We start from the raw sequence: 24,261 nt of genomic DNA on the forward strand, positions 1-24,261 counted from the left end.
CATGGTGCTCCTTTGGAGGATGAGGATGTGGGTGTGGTCACCCAAGAGGTATGGCAATAGCATATATTAAATTATTGATGTATTGCTAACTTTATCTTCACACACGGTCTTCTCCATATCATTTGTTTTTGTAATAGGTTGATGATGACATGACCTTGGTGACCTATCAAGTTCGGTCAGCATACGAGTTAAAGCCTAGGAGGGGAATCAATAAATACACACCTGAAGACTTCACCCAAAGAGGCAAGAGGACGGTCAGAACCTCGCGGATGGCGGCTTTGGATGCCTATGTGGATGAGGTGGATGAACGGAGCCGAAGCCAGAGCGGGTTGCTCGTCCTAGGAAGGCGAAGAAGATAGCCAGCAGGAGGGGGAGGAGCCAATAGGCGCAGAAGGAAGTAGTCGTCGTCCTTTATTTGTTATGTCAAACTTGTTATGTCGTTGAACTTGAAGTGGTGGTAGCTCTTAGTGATGTTGAACTTGAAGTGATTGTATCTCCTAGTGATGTTGAACTTGAAGTGATGGTCACTCTTAGAAATGTTGTCTTTGTTGAAGTTGAAGAGGTGTTGAAAATGTCATTGCGATGATCATTACTATTTATTCTGTGATGCAAGTATATGTCCCTGAAAATGTGCCTGAAATGACCCAGTTTGAGGCACAAAAAACACCAAGTGTTGGTGCCGCGCCCAGCACCGAGACGCCACACTATATAGTGCAATGCCCAGAAGAGAGGCGTTGCACAACACAGTGCGGCGCCTCCCTGCTAGGCGCCACACCAACACTTAGAAAATTTTTGGCCCCAAACTGGGTGCAAACTTTCTGTTGCTCTCTAAATAGCTCTACGCAGGCGTGCAACGCCTCCAAGATAGGCGCCACACTGTGTAGTGCAACACCTAGCTCTGAGGTGTTGCACGCCTGGGTAGAGCTATCCAGAGAGATATGTTGAACGAAAATCTTGGCTACCACTTGGTTGCCTTGGCACTTGTTGGCTACCACTTGGTTGGCTACCTTGTGTAGCTCCTTGTTGGCTTGTGCTTGCATCATTTTTCTTGGACCTTTTTCTTGGTTTGGTACATTTTCTTTTGTTGTGTCCATGACCTTTGTGTTCCCCACAACGGGAGCTCTCACGAGGCTCTTGGAATTGGTCGTTGTCCGATTCGCGTCTGCCAGCATGGCCCCATCTGTCCATGTCGCCTCTAAGACGCTTTGTCTTACGTCTACCCCGTGTAACAATCTTCAACTCCGGATCTGGCCATAGTTGAACTCCATGGTACTCCGGCCATTGTGATTGGTCAAGGTATGGGTGAAAGCGGGGAGCCCATGTTTTCTTGACCATCATGATTGAGAACTCCGACTCCCTCACGGTGAGGGGGTGATGGACGTCCACATTCCTAACGCGACCGGCGGTATACAAGTGTGAGCATGGGAGATGAAGCAACAATGGCCTCCCGCAAGAGTAATCACACCGTGTTAACGAGACCTTGAAAGCCCGACCTCCATGTTAGCTGCCATCGTTTGTGGTTCCTCCTGGCTCTTTCACTTCGTACTTCCACTCTTCGTTGTCATATAGTATAGCTTCTTGTGAGTCCGCCTTCCGTGATTGAAATTCCAACCATTCATCAACCTTGGGTGGGAACTTGTACTTGTACTTGCGCTTGTTCTCACCCGCTATCTGTGCATCTATTTCCACCAAGCACTTTAGAAAGTACACATTCATCTTGTGTGTATTGAACTATTGCCATCACGGGTAATCCACATGCACCTTTGAGCACCCTATTAAAGCATTCGGCCATATTGCTTGTCATTTGACCGTATCTCCGGCCATCTTCATCAAAAGCACGTGCCCACTTGTTCCGGTATTCAATGTGCCTATTGAGAAAGTCTTGACCCCCGGGAACAAGTTTTTTGTGTGGAGCAATTTTTTGAACAAAGTGGCGAGCCGCTTGTCGGAGAAAGCGAGAAAACAATCTTGAAGATCATCAGCCAACTCCTTAAGGCCACATGCCCTATAGAAGTTCGAAGAAAAGTGCCTCATGCACCATCGATGGAGCAACAGAGCATGCCCAGGAATTTCAATCTCCACCGTGTTAAGAATTCCTTGATGTCGATCCGATATGACACAAATTTCCCTCTGAGCGGGTAACACCTTCGTCCTCAAAAGACGCAAAACCACTCCCAATTATCATTGTTCTCCACCTCAACCAAAGCAAATGCCAATAGCAACACCTGGTTATTTGCATCACTTGCTATCGCAACCAACAAGGTGCCCTTGTATTGTTCGGTCAAGAACGTGCCATCAATGGCGATGACCGGCCTACAGTGTTCGAAAGCCCTCGCGCATTGCTCGAACGCCCAAAATGCATGGCCAAATACTCGGACTATCCTTCTGTCATGAACCGTTGTTTTCCCCTTGAGGCTCGACCACATAATCCATGCCTGGGTTTGTGGCGGCCATGGCTAACAACAACCTGGGGATTCGGTTGTATGCTTCCTCCCAACTACCATACAACATCTTAAATGCGGCTTGCTTCGCCTTCCATGCCTTGCCGCATTTCACCTTGTAATGAAAGATGGCTTTCACAAGGTCAATGACATGTTGGATGCTCATTGTTGGAAGTGTAGATATTGAGTTGGAGAGCCGGTAAGCGATGAATTTGGACGTGAGTTGTCTGTAGTCTTGGGACACAACCTTGCCATCCACCCTTTTTCCTCGGCACGTGTGAGTTGGCACACAACTCACTACGTGCCAAGTGGGACCTCCTTTCCATGGTCTTGCACGCATAATCCACGGACATTTTCATCTTCACATGCACATGCAACCGTGTAGCGCACATTGACGTCCGAGTTCACCACCTTGTGTGGACGATAATGCGTAACCGAGTAGTTATCGAGCCACATCTTTAATTCCAAGAAGGTTTCGAACTTAGACCCTTTAGCAATCCCGTTCTTGTCGTCATCCAAATCACGGTGAGATCTTGGCCTAAACCCAAGAGATATACCTTGGCCACCATCTACCACGGCTTCATCCGCGAGACTAACATCCTTGAACAATGTAGTCCCATGATCCCGACCGAATACCTTCTCGAAAGCTTTGGCCTCCTTCACCGTGAACCCCTCCTCATCAACTTGTTCATCGGGACCTTCGTCATCTGAATCCGATGCATAGCCACGGGAATAAGGGATGGAATGGTCCATTGTCTCTTGCAAATGATATTTGTCGAGATCACCCACATTGTTGTCATGGAGATCAACTTCATTGTCATCGTCCGCATACTCATCATTCTCCTCTTGCAAAGCTTCATTTTGTTTGTTTGGAAACGGGCTCAATGTTGGCCTCACTTCTTGGGTCAAAAGAGGTTCAATAATTTCATCTCGGTTCAAGGGTGGGGGACTACTAGCAATCAAAGGGGAGGGGTTCCGGTTCAAGTCCAAGTGCAAACTTGAATCAACCTTCTTTGTTGCAAATAACTCAAGAGCCTTGTCTAGTGATTCGGCCACCATCTCCTTGTATGCAACCCAACGTTGCTCTGAGTTGAGACGCATTGTCTTTCAACGGATGTGCATTCCAAAACCAACATTATGCCTTCTCTCCAACTCAACGATACCACTAGGGTCCATCCAATTCAAATCTTTCCTCACTTGTTCCAAAAGCTCCGCATAATTAGGACTATTATCAAACACCATGTCAAGCTCATCCGGGCCCGGTTCAATATTGCCTTTCAAGAAGGCGTCTTTGTCCCCATGATGAACAAACACACAACGTAACATTTCTTCCATGAGTACTAATCCAATGATTAACATGGAATACAAACCCTAACATATATATGAAACAACAACCCTAACCCTATCACCAACATAAGAACACCCATAAGAATAACCCTAACATACTAACAAGCCTAATCTTAGGAAATTGGCAAACAAACATCTCACATCTCCATGCAAATCTCTACATCCATACAAAACTAGGGTTTCCCCAAACTAGCAAGAAATGAGCAATTTGTTAACATTACTTGGATCAAAACAAGGGGATTGGAGAAGATTACCTTGAGGGAGGGTTTGACTTCGAAATCCAGGGACAAAATCTTTAAATTTGGAAGATTTGGGAAAGGATTTGAGAGGGGGGGAGGGGGCAAATCTCGGGTGGGATGCTTTGGGGGGTTGCGGTGTGTGTGGGGGAAGTTGGGGAGGGGGGGGTCAGCCAACTAGTAACAGACAGTGCAACGCGTAAGGGCTAGGCACTGCACATTACATGTGTGGCGCCTAGCTCTGAGGCGCTGCACTGCTGGGTGCGGGCCCAGGGGCTGCCACGCTGGACAGAAATGCAACACCCCAGAGCTAGACGCTGCACCGTAGGTTATGACGCCTGCGTGTCGGGCGCCACTTAAAAAGGTCGGTCGTGTGAAATAATTTTAGGACAGTTCATTTTATGAATTGACTGTGTTCACAGGCCAAAATTATCAAATTTTCCCCATGCATGCGATGCGTCCTCAGATGCATGCGTGCGTGGCTCGTCCAGTCCAGGTGCCCCGGAAAGTGACCGGCGTGGCATCCTCGAGTGCTATTTGTGTGCTGCGGTCACCTGCTTCCTTGGGTCGTCTTCGCGCGCGGGATCATGCACGCAACCTTTTTTTCCCTCTTGATTGAGAACGCAACTTGACATCAAGTCCTATAGTATAGTCCTTATCTAGCTCTAGCGTAATTAATCACCAGAAGTGTACTTGCAGACGGCCCAGTCCTGCACTTCGACTGTTTGGCATGTGCATACTACAAGTATACACGATGTCCATTAATCACAGGACCACGGGTAGATAGATACTGCTTGACTTGTGCACCACCGGCTGCAGCTAGCGCCAAAATAACTCCGTTCTCTTGTTCATTGTATGTGTCGGCACAGTGATCTATTCTGCTGGTAGTGTCTGTCAGCAGGGTTCGATTCGGGACTGGAGGGGTCGGCCGGCGTACGATCGCCCCTCTGTTAACGCCGCCTACAGTTTAGTTACTGTTAGTGTTGGGTACTCCTGTCTAGTATAGTGTCGATGCAACATTCTTTCATAATGGCCTCACTCGCTGATCAATCAAACTTGTTGGTCACCGTCCATGCTTCAGATCGAACCCACACAAACTTATATACTCCTATAGCAGAAGCTGGATTGACTTACCTATCCTATCAAGTAGTGTATCAGCTATGGTGCTGTGCTGGCCACCTGATTCGAGGAGACTTCCTTCTCCATGCATTGATCGAGCTTAAGCTCAGCTTTCACGGGCCATCTCTTCTCAACACATGCATGATCGGGGGGTACACCTCATAATATTGCTGACCCCCCGCGTGCAGGATCATGTACGCGACGCCAACATGCATGATACTACTGTACTACCCAAGTGGCCGCCAGGGAGCAAAGAGCAAGGCGAGAAATCATGGCGACCCAGCCGGCCGGCCATGGCCTCCCAGGGCCGCGAGCGATCGACCGGCGGCCAGATGAGCCATCATCACCGGCCAAATGCAGCAACAGCAACCATCCTCACCGGTTCTTCCAGATAAAAAACAACGAAAGAAAAACGATCCCCGGCCAGCCTCTGACCATATCAGGCGCCGGCGCCGGACCTGAATCATGGATGCAGGGCCCCCAGCCCCAGCGCCCACCGGCGACCGACGAGTACGATCAGATTCTTCGGTATCCCCACCACACCCCACACACAAGCTCCGAGATCGAGATGAACTAAAATAAGATATCACCAGGCACCACCGGTCCGTGCCCCCACCAGCTGCCTGCCTATCTCGTCGGCGCCCATGCATGCCAATCCATGCAGGCCTACCCGAGCCCGCCAGCCGTAGCTAGCACTAGGCCTCACAGAACAGGTGACCGGGCCATATTTATGCATGCAAAGCCTACAACTTTAAGTGCGCTGCTGCTGCTGCATGCGCAGCGGCAGCGGCAGCGGGCTCTCCAGTCTTGACCTCAACAGGCTGGTCTTGCATGGCGCATTGTTGACAAGTTCTTCTTAACATTAAACCAGGTGCAGCTAGGTGCCAGGTTTACACCCGCAGACCATTGTTAGGTTTCTCTCACAAGTCACAACAACAACAAAAACTGTAGATGTATAGTTCTAGGTTACTCCACCTAGCGAAAAACTTGGGTGGAGGAGTACCAATCAGAAATGGAGATGTCCTGTTATCGAAGAAGCTTGATCTTTCGAAATGGAGATGCCCTTGAATGAAGTTCACAAAACTCCTGTTTGAAGTTCTTGATGGTTCGTCGGTGACCTTCCCACCCAAGACATTAGATCTACACTCCTGTCTTCTGGGCTAAATGGGATGCGCACTGTATCCTGGGTCCTGATATCCATACAAGCCACCTGCACACAAATAATAATACGGCTAATCATTCAACTGAGTAGAGGGGTGCAGCAACATGAAATCTTAGAGTGGGGTTCCTGAGCAAGACATTTATACATATTTGCAATGGGTGGAAATTTCTCTGACTGGTAAAAAAGTGCTATCTATAGACAAAAGGACCTTGACAGCCAAAACAATAGCCAACAGGTAGTATTGATGTGTCTCAACATATATTGAGATCTACTGCTCCAGTACTTGTCCAAACTATCTACATTAACTTATAAATTTATCCTGGAAAAGATTTGCAACTGGGAAATTTCTGTTTTCCGCACCGGGCTACAAATAGTCAGAGATTCGCACATGACAACCAATAATGGTCTGGCCCATTTTTCTTCTATATACATATTTGCAATGGGTGGAAATTTCTCTGACTGGTAAAAAAGTGTTGTCTATAGACAAAAGCAACTTGACAGCCAAAACAATAGCCAACAGGTAGTATTGATGTGTCTCAACATATATTGAGATCTACTGCTCCAGTACTTGTCCAAACTATCTACATTAACTTATAAATTTATCCTGGAAAAGATTTTTCTGTAAACACTACATTATATATACTGCTTGCAACATATAGCACAAACCATCCACACTGTTCCCTTTTTTTGGAAAAAAAAACCTTTTTACTCTTTGCATTTTTTTTTGAGAAACAAAACTACTACTCTTTGCAGAAATCTGCCAGTCCTGTACTTCTCAAAACTACATTAACTTACCAATTTATCCAAGGAAGAATTCTCTATGAACACTATAATTTACAAATGTACTCGAGACATATAACACAAACCAACAAACTATTCCCTGCCCTACTGGAAAACAAAGCTACTCTTTGCAATATATTAGCTTGGAGCATACTCTACACTTAATTTCTGATTTCTGGGATGTATAATAGATCGAAGCATACTTCACACAAAGAATTAAACAATTTTACTTAGGACAACTAGACCAACAGAAGCATACTTCATCCAGACAAATAAACCATTTTACTTATGACAATTAAACCAACAGAAGCATACTTCATACTTCATACTTCATACATACAGTTAAACAGTTTTACTTATGACCAGTAAACCAACAGAAGCATACTTCATACTTTATGCATACAATTAAACAGTTTTACTTATGACAGTTAAACCAACAGAAGCACACTTCATACATACTATTAAATAGTTTTACTTATGACAATTAAACCAACACAAGCATACTTCATACTTCATGCATACAATTAAAAAGTTTTACTTATGACAAATAAACCAACAGAAGCATACTTCATACATACAATATAACAGTTTTACTTATGATAATTAAACCACCATAAGACAATACCACTTAATTAGCAGGCAGTGCTAATGTATAGATATATGTAGCAAAAAATGGTTAATGTGGAGAGGGATCTGATATATGTACTCCAGTATATCTAAATTAAGCCACGCCGCTGTAAGTGCGCATAATAATGAAAAAAAGGGCAAAGAAAAATCACTGACCCTAAAAGTGGAACCCGTATATGCAATGAACTTTGAAAAACTGTGTTATTTTAAAGAGGTCTAAAAAAATCAAAGCAAATCATAGATGTGCATGCACCTGCGAAGTTTATACAAAGAAGTGAAATCATTTATGAAACCTTGTTCCACTGAAAATCGATGTGAATGACAATGACATTGTCTATTAATGAAATAAAGTTTGATTCTTAGCTTTATTATAAGTATACATATTTACATATGTTATGAGTAAACATCTCATTAAATTATATCGAGAAGAAAAAAAATTGGGTGAAATCTAGAGGGGGTAAAGACCACTTAATGCATACATATAAGGCTTTGGGCTTAGCATCTATCTTTGATCATTCGCACTTGTTAACTAATTTCTATCAACTTAACCTACACTCTAACTCCCAGTGGCTCAAAGAGGCCAACAAGGGTTCACACCCACATATGTGGCAACTCACATACATTATTTTCCTTCAATCGTGTAAAAAGGTTAACCCAAAACTGCTGTAATGGGTGAGGACAATGTTACTATGTGCAAGTGTGACTCATGGTATGCTTTGAATTATTATGATACTAATTAAAGAAAAGTGCATTATGTCATCAACAACGTAGAGAGGCAGGCCCACTTCTAAAGGTGAGCCGCGCGTTTCACGTCTAACTAAACGGAAAAAAAATCCGCAGTGTGTGCAACTCCGACAGCCTCTAAGGTGGACCCTACTAAATTTTTTTTAAAAGGAAGGTGTGCCACATTTACTCCGTAACCGTTCTTGTCCTGGCCTTTCTTCTATCTTCCTCTTGTTTCCATGGTGGAACAATTTCATTTCTTTAGTTGTTGGAGGCATCCTCTAAGAGCATCTGTGGTGTGTGGTTCTTGTTGATTCTAAACACTCCCCCTCTTCTCAGTGGCAGCCTCCATAAATGGCATGCTCCAACCCCTAATTCAAGAACATTAGCATCACCACTTAGCTTGGAGGCAGCCTCTGAGGAAGCGACCCCAACCGTCAAGTCTAGATTAAGTTACCCGAGAAGGTTGGAGATGTACATTGTTTTACCATTTGGTAGGGTTCATCTAAGAGGCCGTGTGTGTTTTCACAAATCTTAGAGGCAATAAGTGGGGCTAGCATAGAGTCAATTCTCACCTAGTGGGTATTACGCCGAACTCTTGGACCTTGTGGTGTGACTCCACCCAAGGAGGGGTTGTCGCTCGAGAGAGCAACAGAAGATGTATCGAGAGGGGGGTGCCAATTGATTATTTATTAATTGTTTGATCTGACTAGGAGGTAGGCATTATAAAGCTTGTACAAAAGATTTGAGGCCTAAGGATAGGATCCAAACAAAGTTGGAAAGGACTAGCAAACTTGGAAACAATCTCTATAAATAAGATTCTACCAAACTAACAATGCATATTGATTTCCTAATATGATCTATTGCTGGTAGCACCAGCTAAGACACCACGTGACATTTCTCCCCTCCTTGAGCCATCTCGACCACGGATCAAGAAGATTGATACGGCTTCTGGACATCAGCCATTGGCGGTTGCATTGTTTCCATCGAGGAACGGATCAACCTTCATGGTATACAACTTTTGCAATGGTGACCAGGAGAAAAGCGGTCTTCATAATTGAAATACAAGCCTTGGGCTTGACATGCTACCATCTCCGCCTGAGACAGTGTACGGTGTTGGCGCCTAGCTCAAGCGACCACCACTCCTCCAGGTGGTAGGAAATTTGGAGCAGGGAGGATGTCATGGCCTTGAAGCGAAGCATTAGATGCTCTCTTGGCTGGGTTTGAAGCTTGTAGTGCCCAATTTGCATGACGTTCATAAATGCATGCCCAACTTATCACCTCCATGAGAGAAGTCAGACACCACACCTGCACATCAAGTGTGAGAGTCTCTTGGATATTAGTGGTGTAAATCATCACCTGTTGGTCGGCTCGTAGCCATGGGGCACAACCAAGTAGGGCATCGAATTGCATGTTTAAGTCTGCCACCATGCTCATGCACTTGAGGGAGACGAGCTCATTGAGAGCGTTGATGCTGGATGGTGGACAAAATTGGGTGTTAACCAACTCGGTTGACGAATGCCATAACGGAGGGCCATAGTCATCCTTGTACTAGCCATACCACATCGCTCACCAGATGGAAGGAGGCAATGCCCACCTTCTTAGCTTCCGATGTATGTTGTGCGACGAAGAAGAGAGAGCGGCATGTTAGCCAGGACAACCGGTCGACCTCGCCATCGTAGGTGGGAATTCCATCTTGAAGTGACATAGTGGTATGCCTTTTGCGTGTTGTTGGAGAATAGCAGTCAGGCAGTGGATGGCTAATGTCATCTTTGCCAATGGTACAACCACTCGGAGGATGTTCCCCTTCTCCAGTCTGAGGGTTGCCAAGTTGTATCTTCATGTCTATTGATCGATGTCGTGCATGGTCCCAGAGAGGTTGTCCACTTTGGCATCTTTCTGGCAATCTATTCGACGACAAGTTTCTGCTAGTCGTTTGCGGAATCTTGGACCTTGTGATGCGACTCCAACCATAGAGGGGTTGTCACATGAATGAGGCAAGGGAAGAAGTGTCGAGGGGGAGAGTAATTGATTCTTTCTGCCTTATCTGACTAGGAGGTGGGCACTATAAAGCAAGTATACAATACTTGAGTCCTGAGGGTAGGGTCCTAGCAAACTTGGAAACACTCTCTAATGATAAGCTCCTACCAAACTTAAAGATACATATTGATTTGCTGGCGGTTGCACCAGTTAAACCCTCATATGACAACAATGATGCCTCTAAACATTATGGGTGCCCTAAGGCTAATGGCGACGCAAAGCTTAGAGGCGGCGATGATGAAATTTGAATGTATGGAGGCAACCTATAAGAGTTTAGAGATAGCCTTAGAGGCTGAAAAATTATTACAATATGGATGCTCTTAGCATGGACCATCTTGCTACCCCTAAGCTTAGGGCAAAAAGGCTATAGTGTGTAGTTCGACTAGCCTCAAATGTGAACTCCAACATAATATAAAATAATCTCTTTTATCAGTGAACCTTACTGTTAGTTTCTATGTATAGACGCACGCATAAGGCCACCGAGTTACTTTTGTCAAAGAAAATTGTTAGAGGGCCCCTCTTAGACCGGAGAAGATGCCAAGCGATTTTGGTTGTAGACAAACATCTACGGTGTATAGTATCCGTCTCCATAATCTTAGATGCAACTTTAGAGGCAGCACACAACAATGTGGGCGCTTACAAGGCCACAAGCACATGCGACTATGCAAGACTTAATGTTTTGGTACCATCTTCAACAGTTAGTGACCTAAAAAAGCTAATTGACAAGTCCATGATGACGCAGACACACATGCATATCAGCTCACTTACACTTTCATTGTGCTTTGTTAACCCGAAATTGCAACACAAGAATTATATGTAAGTGTAAAATGAGGTAAACAGGCAACCACTCCGTCCTGTAGGGTTTTTACGCCCATACACACATAGCCATGCGTGCTGATGCAAGTTTAACCCATAATAAACTACTCTCTCCATCTCTTTTTTTTTGCCACACTCTCTCCGTCTCTGATAGCAGTACCGTACAACTAACTCATTTGTTGTTCATGCATAAACTTGTTAAAGTTTGATACCACCTTTCACCTTCTAGTAGGAGAGAAAACAAAACAGCTAACAATACGCTCTAGTAGCAGTTGGCATGTGCTCCAATGTTAACAATTTTACAGGATTTTTCACCAAGTCACTATATCATGACCATATGACCCTATATGATCAGGAAAAAAAATATGTTTGTGTATCACACATAAAAAGCAGGAATATGACATAATGATTTGTTGAAAATCCAATGCTAAGACCAAGCAAATTCCTAACCTACTACTAGAGACTTTCTTAGGGCAACCTACTAGTGAATAGACGTGTCATAAACAGAATGAAAGAACGAGCCTCGTTCACAAGGCTCTGGCCTGCTTCAGCACGGGCTGAACAGGCCGGCAAAGCTTGTACCGAACACATACTACAGAAGATGGGCTGGGCTGGCATTCCTACTCTGGAGACTGACTGAGGCCGAGCTACTAGATTCGTGATGCAAGAGGAGAAACTGTCCTCGTTGGGGGAATATTAATCGAGCTTTAGCTTCTACTTTCACGGTGTGAGGTCACGCAAATTGGCGTCATATACTTTTCAGGAAGAACTTTTGAGGGAAAACAGTACTGCTCAACATGTTCAGTACTTCACCAACTTTTTAGACCTAACTCTGTACAGGGTGAGAGAGAAAAGACTAGTGCAACACATTTTCTCCATTTGTCTTCTTTCTCCCAATACAGAGTCAGATCATTAATTTCGGTGAAATCCCGAGCAAGTTCAATAACACTGTTTTCCCACTTTTAGTTACTCCTTCCGTCCCATAATATAAAAGTGTTTTTGACACATATTGACATTTTTATATTATGTGTCAAAAACACTTTTACATTATGAGACAGAGGGAGTTGAAACAAAATTAGAGGTGATTCGCGCGATCTTACACGATAGGACCATCTACAATGCAAGATGTTCTACAGCAGCGGGGTCAGATAAGCCGGCAGCACGGGGGACGGAGACGACAGAGAGGAGGTAGAACGCTGCGGAGCGGCAGGACACGTTGGCAGAGCTACCGGCGGCGCGCGGCCCGGCTGCTTGTATGAACTGCCCTTCTATTAATTGCAATGGCATGTTCATATAGAATAAATGCTCGATCTTTATCTACAGCCCAAGCCCTCTGTGCCAACAAAAATGGTTGGCCCATTCGGCCTGCTACTTAAAATGCCCCTGGCCCTCTCCAGGGCCATGATCAACCTCCCCTACCATCCGACGGTTACGCTGCCCTGTTAAATTACAACTACTGCTACTGCTAATACTACGCCTACTTCTGCTGCTACTGTCACTACTACTACTACTACCCGGGTATTTACCTTGGTCAACATAGAAGAAGGATGGGGCCTCACAACCCTCATCCCAAGCCCCTTTGCTTGTCTGATGCTTGAGCTGGTGCAGCCTGTCAACCTCACCTTGATCAGCATACTGGGTTGAAGAGCTAGGGTTCAAGCTGGACATCTGCCGCGAATGCTCCTCAGGCATCACCACTGTGCTGACTGGGTGCATTTGATCCGAGCTTCCTGGGTTCTTTGCGCTGTCAGTGTTATCGCTGCTTAAATTGCCGCTTGACCCTACATCAGAACTGCTGAACAGCGAAGAACCCTCGCTTGTACTTGTGGGCTCTAATACTGGATTTGATGAGCCATCAGATGTAACCAGCTTGTAGGTGTGGCCATTCATTACATGATCCCTGCATGACTGCGATTGCGTACCTTGGTGCCTGCTAGAATGACTCCGGCCTTCCAAACAAGTTGATGCTGGACCTGCTGTCTGCCTAGCTTTTCTTGTGTGTGATAGGCCTTGAGCAATAATCAATTTCCTTAAAGACCTTGGAGCCCGTGGTGAACACCTGATGTGTTTAATGTGACATAATTTAGGATAGAAAAATACATATCAGAAAGCGATACATGATATAACAGTGGTCTACTTACCTTGCATAAAGCAGCATATACGCACACTCCGACCGGACATTTTTCAGAGAAACAGGTTTCACCTGTACACAACGCTCAAGACTGTTTAGCAGAACCAAGATTGATTGACATGGGTACATGGATAATAATTCTTATGGTATGAATATATGTCGCTGGGCAAGACATTTTTTTGTTTAAACGAAAGCAAATCATCATCTACTCACTGTTTCCAACAAGAGAACTACTCCCTCCGTCCCATAATATAAGAGTGTTGTTGACACTAGTGTCAAAAACACTCTTATATTATGGGACAGAGGGAGTACTCTTTTATACTATTCAAAACGAAATCCAGATATAAGCAACACATGAATCAGCTGACCTTTCAATATGCAAAAGGGTGCACTAAGCAGATGAGGTTACAGTACCTGGCTATCATCCATTTCGTACCATTTCCCCTGTGAGTCCTTGACATAACATATATAATGACCAGAAATGGATGAATTCATAACATCACGATGGACAACCACCGCATAGAGCCTGTACACAGGGGAACAATCATCTGTTGTACTCATGTAGCTAGACAAATTCAAGTATTCCGGGAACCTGATGGCCTTGTTAATCTTGCCAAACATACCAGACTGTCAAAAGAAAAAAGGGTTCTAATTAACATAAACAGAGCAAAGAAAACTTGGTAAACAAGATCCAACGCCAACACAAAAAATATAGCAACCTAGCATAATTTGATGTGACAAATCGTTGGGTCCATGAAGATTTTGTGGTGAAAACAACCTAAGATTTTTAATCATACCTGATATCTTTTCAGTGCAATAGTCAGGATATTTGGTGCTTCTGATATTGTCAACTTCTTTTTGCCACGTTCATATGAGTTGCATCTGATGACATAAAATAAGTTAAGACGCAATAGTGTTCGAAGAAAAAACATGGTCAGCCCGTCAGGTACCATCTAGAAGATTAGGCCGGAGGAAAATGCACTCATTTATTGTCAACCTCAACTCTACTATAAACCGATCAAGTGATCACAGCTTTGTGTTATTAACATTTGCTAACTTGCGACTATATAACTGTCAATTAATCTAAAGTTTCATTGGGGATGCGAAGTGATAAATGCGAAGAATGTAATAAATATAGAAAGTCACATCATGAAGTGATCTGTACCAACCTGATACAATGGTATCTATTATCGCCATCTAAGACTTCTGTAGATGTAAATCGATGAAGTGCTTCTTCAAGAGTACTGATATCCCCATCTATTTCCACAGTAAGATCCAGCATACGTTCGCAATGTTCTGAACTGACCCCACACTTTGTGCATTTTATCTAGGAAAGAATATTGAACTCTTTAAAAAATGCAAGATGTTGTTACACTAGATATGCAACACTGGCACTCAGAAAATATAGAATTGGAAAGGTTGAGTACTATTTGTGAAGAAAAGTAGAAAACCTTAGATCGTAGATAGCCTCCGAACATTAGCTGAATCAGTGTCGTTTCTTCAGCTAACTTATGGGCACCATTTGCGTTGGCTTCCTTCATGCTAGCAGATTGCATAGTGTCAATTGCGTACCTGTTAAACTTATCATTAGGTGCAGTTCAATTGAAAAGTCTTATGGTGAGAATATATGGCTTGTAATAGGTTAAATGCTAATGCTAATACTGAATAACCACCTCTACAAACATCAACTAGCATAGCACTAATAATACCAACATCAGCACTAGTCCAAATATCAGAAAATGGTTTACCCTGTTATTACAACGGAAATTACAGTACTGTTTTTCAATTATTCAAAAATAACAATACATCTAGTTATGTAGAAAATGGTTTACACACACACACACACACACACACACACGCGGGCGCGCGCGCATCCGATTTAGCATGAGTGCACGACAATTTTTTTGAGAGAAATAGTAGGCGTACTGTTATCAACATTATCCAAACAGAAAATAAGCCCATTATTGCTCATAACTTGATCCAGCCATCACTATATACATGAATTTTTTGGATTCCGCCATCTATCATTTCAGCTTCAAAGTTTACCATTTTATGTATACACAATATTTTTGGCCAGGTAGAGGTATAGAATTTTAACCCAAGAGAATGAGGAATCAAAAATCTCACCTGAGAAACTCATGAGCGTCTTCCTCTTTGCCCGGACCAAAGCTACTTCCGATGTCAGACAAATGTGAGAGTATGCCGGTAGGTGATAATTGAGACTGTCCTCGCTTACCCTCCACAATTAGTTTTTGAAACTCGCACAAGAAGCACCATTCCTTTTGGGAACCTAGAAAATACAGTAGTAATATACTGTAACTCAAGGGAACGCGCTGAATAACATAAGAAAGAGTTTAGCATTAACTTACAGTGTTTTGAATGAAGCCCCTCGAGAAAGTATGCTGTAAGTGGCCGAGTAAAGGCCAAACACTGAAGCACGACATTTGCATAGCAACTGTAAACAGAAACAAAAGAAGGTTAGGAAAAAACAACAACATTGAAGCGCTAAACTCAGATTCAATAAATTGTTTACGCTATAAACCAAAGTGCCCTAATATGTTTAATTTTCAATAAGTTTTAGGCATGAGTTTGATTTATGAATCCCCAGATACTGCTACTGGAGTCTTGTCTCGTTAAAGGAAACAATTTTGAAAGCAACAGGTTATAACAATCTCAAAATGATAACTTATAGGATACACATAAATGTTCAGCACTCTTAGTTCCAAAACAGCTGTTATACAGTTTAGTTAATTGTTTACCTGTTCCCAAGGTTACAAAGACCAAAAGGACGCAATTCCACCTTGTCAAAGTTGTAGAGCTTGACGAAACGCTCATACGGAAAAAGTGCCTGACACATTTAGATAACCATTAGGTTCAGCATACAAAAGTATATGTTAGTAATTAAATGCGTCATCCAGTTTTACTTACCGATTCCGATGGGTTATGCCTCACAACTGTTGGAGCAGTTTGTTGCCTGACCAAACTCTTCGTCGTTGGCAGATTATCTGGCACCACAACTCTGATCTCAGCCTTTTCAGATGGATCACACGCCGCCGGAATCTGAGTGTGAGAGCCATTTTCACTAATGGAAGCGCCCTCGACTTTGCACGGTTTACCAAAAGTTGGAGAACTCGAACAGTCAGCAGATTCAGCATGTCCTGTAACCTGAGGAAATGTGAACTCTTTGTTATCTTGTTCAGAAGCCTCTGACGTATTGGACGCCTTCTCATGGGGCATCTCCTTGCTGTCAGCTGCTTGCTCGGCTCCAGTCACCACACTTTCTTCATCTGAGCTAGTGCGTCCAATTTTCTTCGTGGAAGAAGCTTCTATTGTGGTGTCTTCTCTAGCATCAGCACTTACTGGATGGCATTCATCTTTGTGGCCTTGTCTCCAGTGAGCTATCTGACATTTGACGGCGCTGCAACCAATAAAAGGGAAGTTATGGAAGTAACACTTTATGCAGTATGACAACTCTGAAGATGCATTTAAGGATAAATGTAGTCAAATACTTGGCGATAGTCGTCAAAATATAATTATCAAACATGGATAAAAGCAAAATTTAAGGATGCGCATAACTAATAGATGGGACAGTACCCACATACAGAAATAGACTATCACAAAACTAACTTGATACCAATGCTACATTTTATATGCATGTGCTCTGCTGGATAAAAATGTGGATAAAACACTTTTTTTACAAAATGTTGAACTCATAATTGCAATCAATCCCATAATTTAAAAACATTGATCAGTGCCAGCATTGACATAAAAGGCAGTATTAAGTTGCACTCACAGCATCTGGCTTTCAAGTAAACAGAGTAACTCGTCATCATTGTAAAAAATTGGTGAACTGTCAAACTGAACTACATAAATGGGGTCAATGATTTGAGCCCAATGTGAGCGCCCCACATGCTGGCCTCTATGCCATATTCTGAAAGCAGCACCCACTCTCAGAATAAACTGGGACTAACTAAGTTGATCATGTGAAAACTCTAGCTAGATGATGGAGGCAATGCAGGCGTCTTCCCTGAGCAAATAACAGGGGAAACACACTGTCTCCGTGTAACGCGCAGTGTGTGTAAGCCACTAGCCTATCATGACAAACTCTCCACATAACGGGCAGTGTGTGTAAGCCACTAGCCTATCATGCTCTAGGCAGCAAGCAAATAACTGGGAACGCTGGCTTTTCACGAAGGGCACCAGTGGTGACAGGGTGCCCCGAAATACCAGCCAAAACGGATTCTTTTTTGTGCCAGTCAACATACGCATTGTCGCAGCATAATCGGACATGAATTGCATATGCTAGTAGTAAATAAATAAAACATATAAATAAATAAAATAAAAGTGGGACTGGAGTGCCGTTACCAATACTTGACGCCCTTGCAGCGCTTGCACCTGAACGTGGTCGGCGTCCGGCACACCGCACACGGTCCCTTCTTCCCCGCCGCTGCCGCTAGCGTAGGCTCCCTCGTCGCCTCCTGTTCGAGCCGCGGCGCGGCCACATGTACGTCCCGCGGCCAGGCCACCTCCGGCGCCGCCACCTGATCGACCAGCGGCCAGGCCACTTGCGTCGCCGCCACCTGCTCGACCGGCGGCCAGGCCACCTGCGGCGCCGCCACCTTCACGGCCGGAGGCCAGGCCACCGGCAGCGCCGCCACCTTCTCGGCCGGCGGCCAGTCCACCGGCGTTGCCGCCACCTTCTCGACCGGCGGCCAGGCCACCGGCGTTGCCGCCACCTCCTCGACCGCCGGCCAGGCCACCGGCGTTGCCGCCATCTGTTCGACCGGCGGCCAGGCCACCGGCGTTGCCGCCACCTGCTCGACCGGCGGCCAGGCCACCGGCGGTGCCGCCACCTGCTCGACCGGTGGCCAGGCCACCTGCGGCGCCGTCCACTCGGTCGCCTGCGGCGCCGTCCACTCGGTCACATCCGGCGCCGTCCACTCAGTCGCGTCCGGCGCCGTCCAGTCAGGCGCGGCGTGGTGATCGTAGTAGTAGAACGCGTCGCGCTCCGCGAACTGGGCCTGATCCGCCGCGATCCAGGCCGTCCGCCGCACGTCCTCCTTCCTCGCGGCCGCGCGCCGCATCACCGCCACCAGCGCCACGACCACGATTGCCACCAGCGCGGCGAAGAACGACGCCATCGCTTCCTCCCCCGGCTCCGCCCGCGCGCACAGATCTCACGGCCGCCGCCCGAAGCACCCTCGCGCGCACTCGCTCGCTCGCTCGCTCGCACTGGACCCGAACGCAGGCAATGAAACAAGGCACCCGCACGCCGAATTGCTGCGCCTCGCCCGCAGGGATATAGGGCTGGGGCACGCGCTCGCCCGCTTTTGTCCCCGTCCGCGACCGGTAACGGCAGCCGCGGAAGGCTCCAGAATGCGGGCGGCGCGGGCGTCCGATTCCGCCGAAACGAGGCGAGCGCGCGGTGTGGGCTGCGGCTGCGCGGTGCGCGAATGGGAAACGTGAGGGCGGGGGCGCGGGGCGGGGCGGGGGTGTGGAGGCGCGGCCAGGCGCGCTCGCTAGTAACGGCTGTTTTTTTCACTCCTTTCCTTTTCTGTCCTCCCGGCGGCGGGTAAGCGCGAGGGGGGCTCGCGCGGCGGCGGCGGCGCGCGCCGGTCGCTTCTGGGCCGTCCGATGCGAGCGGGAGGCTCTCCCCAGCGCGTGCGCACAGGGATCGCGGGAAACTCCGGACGCGGTTGGTTGCGCTTTTTGCACTTTGCACCCCGGGCTAACGAGGAAATGCCTGGTTTTAACCGCGTTCAAAAGCTGTGAACACGTCGCATACATTTATTTATAATATTTTTATTTTGGCAAGGATTTATACGCTGTAATATCCGATCTGTTAAATCGTTCTCTCAGGTTTCGACAGGCCAGTATCCACACGTTATTTTCATCAAACCAAAAGGAACTGTTGGGTTTGAATCTGCCTGCCACGGGACTGTTCAGCAGTTTGCATCATCTTTTCTGATGTACTACGACCGTAGACCCAAAGCGCTTTCTGTTTCTATATTGGCATAATGACCCAGTTCACGTCAGTGCTGCGATGCATGAGGTCAACACAACACAGCGATGTCATCCCTCTTTTCGGCGTATAAAAAAATGCCGTATACTATCTTATTAGGACGTCAAGGGGCAAAATGTCATTTTCACCCAGGGGCCCACTTGGACGGGCTTTCCCTCTTGTGGAGATCGGAGAGCAACATGAGATGGCGAGGACGACTCTAGCCTGACTGACGTGGCTGGAAGTCAGGCGCGCGGACAAGTGTCCACACGGGGGACGAGACTTGTCTGCTCCCCCAGCGTGCCGGGGGAGGGAATTTTCGGAACAGCCGGCCGTGACCATCTCCAGAAACACAAGCGACCATGACATGTGGCGCCCACACTATTGGTGGCCCACGTGTCACTGGGGCTGCTGGTTGTGGGGCTATTCGGTGGGTGGGGCTATTTGACGAAGCCACAGCCTGGTTCTCGCGCGGGTGTGACGGACGGAGGCGTCGTCAGCCGAGCGTTTGGATATCTGTCGTCGTTGACGCTTTTTGGATGAGGCGCGCCCGAAAGTCGTATTTTCATGCTGCCGTGTGATGGGCGCGGGTATATCTCGGCATTAATGTTTCTCCTGAAATAATATCGGGACGTATTAATTGCCAATAGTGCAATGCAGAGGCAAAAACAAATCTATGCCATTAAATTCTGCCAATCCAATTATAGATTACTCCAATGTAGAGCACCCGATATGTTTAGCGCGCAATTAATATCATAGCATCCGATATGTATAGCGCGCATTTAATATTATAGCTTGCATCGTAATTTATGGTAATTAATGTCCTACCTTTTTTAGAAGAAAAAATTAATGCCCTACCTGATATCAGCGAGGAATGCAGTTACTGGTTATCAGTGTGCAATGCAGTTACTAGTTGAAGGTAGCCTCTAGAGAGGAAATTGAGGAGAAAGAGCTACATTCATCTGCTTAAGCATAACATGGTCCGGTCGCGTCACCGACCATGTCCAAAAGGTAAATTCTAGAATGAAGGGCTTCAATTAGGATGGACTTGGTTTTGGAAACTAGGACTTGTGTGGCATTGATGGTCTCTTCCTCAAGAAGGATGTGAGAAATGACATCAACCAAATGACGACTGGCAAAGCACCCGACCTGGATGGTTTCACCAGACCCGAAATATTAGGGCACCATTAAAGATGATATCATGAGAGTGGCCTACCTTTTTGGCCATCTTAATGTTGCAAACCTATAATGGCTAAGAGCATCTCCAGCTGCGCCCCCAACAGACCCCCCCCCAAGGCATTTTTTTAGCGTCGGCGGCCAAAAATTGGCCCAGTCGCACCCCCAGGATCTCATTTAGCGCCAGTTTGGACCGAAATAACAGCCGGCGAACCCGAGCCGAACCTAAGCGCCCGGGGGGCGCCTTGGGGCGCCGACAGAAGCGAAAAGGGGTGTGGGGTCGCTCTGTCGGCAAGAGGAGGCCCTTTTCCCGCCGTTTCCTCCCGCTTTTCCCCCTCAGCTTCCCTCTCATTCTTCATTCCTCCCACCAATCTCCTCCTCCTCCCCTCCCTGCCGGTCGCCATGTCGCTGAAGAAGTACGTGGCCCCCCGCGCCACGACGGATGCCACCACCGCCACCACCCAGCCGAAGTAGAGGAAGCAGAGGGCTTCGCCGTCCAAGCCCCCGAGCATGTCTAACGCCGACTAGAGGGCTGAAGTTCAGCGTCGGGAGGCTGTCACCACCGACCGGCGGAACAGGGCGAACGCCAAGAAGGCCCGGGACAGGGCTGCGGTGGTGGCGGAGCAGGCGGAGCGCTCGGCCGAACAAGCTGAGGTGGCTCGTGCGGGGATGATGAATCCACCCGGCGGCCACGGCCCGTACGCGTCCTGGAGCCAGCAAAGCGCCGGGTCTCCGACCGGCTTCTCGTCGTCTCCACAACCCTGGGGGTACACGCCGTCGCCAGGCTACGCCGATGGCGACATGCACGGAGGGTTCAACCCCACCAACACCTTTCCCATGGTCACCCGACCTAGCGCACGCCCTCGCCCGCCTTCGTCGTCGTGTAGTACCCTCCGTACACCTACTCGCCGCCGGCCTACACAGCCTCCCCGACGCCACCTCTCCACCGTGGTGCGCTGCTCTTCTCACAAGCCTCCTCGTCGCATCTCGGCGACAACGACGCGACGACGACCGACATGGACGACATCATCACGACCGGCTCGGCCGCCGCCGCCTCCCTCGGGTTCACTGCCCAAGACGACACAATGGACCTCAACGGCGACATAGATGGCGAGCTCGACTACGGCGAGGAGGAGGAAGAAGAAGAAGCGGGCGGCCAAGACCGGCGAGCTGCGCATCAAGTGGGCGTCCAAAGAGGACGAGTGCCTCGCCGGAGCATGGAAAGTCGTCTGCCTCGACCGGATCACCGTCATGAACCAGAGCGTCGACACATATTGGGAGTGCATCAAGGCCGAGTTCGACGAGCGCAAGCTCATCGACCCCTACTTCAAAGGCGTCTACATGCAGCGCAGGTCGAAGGCAATGGCGAACCATTGGGGGCTCATCCAAACAGCGTGCAACACGTGGCATGGGATCGTCGAGGAGATCGCGGCTCGCCCGGAGAGCGGCGCTAGCATCGAGGATCAGGTATGGCATGCCGGTCTCTCCCTTTTCTTTTTGCCATGTACGCGCCCGTCGACTGTTGTTCCTCGGCGCAGTTGGTGCGGATGTTCGCCATGTTTCGTCAGGACAGCAGCGACCAAGATTTCAAGTACCTCCACGTCTTCAAGCGGATCGAGAAGTGCGAGAAGTGGGCGGATGTCCGATGCACCCTCGCTAAGGCCAAGGAGACGCACAAGCTGGACACGCCGACGCTGGGCGCGCCCGACGGGCGCCCGGATGGCAACAAAAGGGCCAAGTCGGGGAAACACACCGAGTTGGCCACCGTGCATGTGCAAGAGTCCATCGAGCATTGCCTCGCTGACGCCCAGACCCGGGACGCCGAGCGGGAAGAAAAACCGAGGCGCGGTGGTTGACGTTGATGACGCATAGCGCTGTCAAGCTCGACCTGCTCCGGACCAACGTCGCCGCGAAGAAGAGGAACACCGACCTGGCTTTCTTGGTGGGGGCGCGGACATGCTCCGGAGCGACGACGAGCAGCTCAAGGCGTCGTACCTGGCGGAGCATGGTCTCATCCTGAACCAGATGCCGCCGACCGCGGTGCCAACTCCCATGCCGCCGCCGCCAAGCCTGAGCGATGATGCCTCGACGACGCCCAGCACAGAAGCCGCTCCGACGCCGACCAGCCCTCACACGCAGACTCCATTGACGCCGGAGGCCGACACCGCCGTTTGAGTTTGATGCAACACGTCCGTCTTTTCTTTTGCACGCCAAACTTGTTATTTGATCGCCGAATTGTGGCAAGGTGATCTCCGAACTGTGGCGCTGATCACCGAACTAGTGGCCTTTTTTGGGAGCGGGAAACGAACCATGTTTGAATTTGTGACGCCTTGGGGCAGCACCTGGGGGTGTGGCTGGGACGTAGATCGCCCCTAGGGCTGAAAAATTGCCAGACAACCGCCCGAAAGAGCGCCCTGGGAGGGCGAACGAGTGGAGATGCTCGAAGATGCTTGCTAGCCGGCTTGGGCCCCATATGAACATTCACATCTCCAATGCTCATAGTGATTTCGTTAACAAGAGGAGAGTCCGTGATAACTTCATGTATGTGAGAAATCATACCATACGCCTCCACAAAAGCAAAAACTCGTCCCTCCTATTCAAGCTTGACATTTGCAAAGCTTTTAATTCGATGAGATGGGAGTACATCCTCAACCCCCTTCAAAGGAGATGATCCACGAGCAAATTTAGGGATTGGATAAATTCCCCGCACCACACATACTTCTCTGGAATCCCCTCATTGGGTGGTTGTGAAGGAAATATGCCCTAGAGGCAATAATAAAGTTATTATTTATTTCCTTATATCATGATAAATGTTTATTATTCATGCTAGAATTGTATTAACTGGAAACATGATACATGTGTGAATACATAGACAAACAGAGTGTCACTAGTATGCCTCTACTTGACTAGCTCATTGATCAAAGATGGTTATGTTTCCTAGCCATAGACATGAGTTGTCATTTGATTAACGGGATCACATCATTAGAAGATGATGTGATTGACTTGACCCATTCCGTTAGCTTAGCACTTGATCGTTTAGTATGCTGCTATTGCTTTCCTCATGACTTATACATGTTCCTATGACTATGAGATTATGCAACTCCCGTTTACCGGAGGAACACTTTGTGTGCTACCAAACGTCACAACGTAACTGGGTGATTATAAAGGTGCTCTACATGTGTCTCCGAAGGTACTTGTTGAGTTGGCGTATTTCGAGATTAGGATTTGTCACTCCGATTGCCGGAGAGGTATCTCTGGGCCCACTCGGTAATGCACATCACTATAAGCCTTGCAAGCATTGTAACTAATGAGTTAGTTGCAGGATGATGTATTACGGAACAAGTAAAGAGACTTGCCGGTAATGAGATTGAACTAGGTATTGAGATACCGATGATCGAATCTCGGGCAAGTAACATACCGGTGACAAAGGTAACAATGTATGTTGTTATGCGGTTTGACCGATAAAGATCTTCGTAGAATATGTGGGAGCCAATATGAGCATCCAGGTTCTGCTATTGGTTATTGACCGGAGAAGTGTCTCGGTCATGTCTACATAGTTCTCCAACCCGTAGTGTCCGCACGCTTAAAGTTCGGTGACGATCGGTATTATGAGTTTTTGTGTTTTGATGTACCGAAGGTAGTTCGGAGTCCCAGATATGATC

The 24,261-nt window shown here is 47.3% G+C and overlaps 1 protein-coding gene across 2 annotated transcripts; it reads right to left on the minus strand.

Annotated features, from left to right (window-relative positions):
- Positions 1 to 12,584: 12,584 nt before the first annotated feature.
- LOC125556183 (ubiquitin carboxyl-terminal hydrolase 17-like) lies at positions 12,585 to 19,052 on the minus strand. 2 transcript variants are annotated; one of them, XM_048718965.1, is made up of 12 exons: positions 17,788 to 19,052; positions 16,351 to 16,840; positions 16,182 to 16,270; positions 15,792 to 15,877; positions 15,550 to 15,712; positions 14,874 to 14,994; positions 14,592 to 14,749; positions 14,220 to 14,304; positions 13,837 to 14,049; positions 13,433 to 13,494; positions 13,214 to 13,350; positions 12,585 to 13,129 (listed from the first exon to the last, which is right to left on the minus strand). In XM_048718965.1, exons 1-12 carry the CDS (start codon positions 18,561 to 18,563, stop codon positions 12,660 to 12,662), a joined length of 2,850 nt encoding a protein of 949 aa, XP_048574922.1. In that variant the 5' UTR covers positions 18,564 to 19,052; the 3' UTR covers positions 12,585 to 12,659. The 2 variants fall into 2 exon arrangements, with proteins under 2 accessions (XP_048574922.1, XP_048574921.1); XM_048718964.1 differs by having other exon boundaries at positions 12,585 to 13,350.
- Positions 19,053 to 24,261: the final 5,209 nt, after the last annotated feature.

This window comes from Triticum urartu, chromosome 5, assembly GCF_003073215.2.
Source record: "Triticum urartu cultivar G1812 chromosome 5, Tu2.1, whole genome shotgun sequence".
NCBI classification, from domain to species: domain Eukaryota; kingdom Viridiplantae; phylum Streptophyta; class Magnoliopsida; order Poales; family Poaceae; genus Triticum; species Triticum urartu.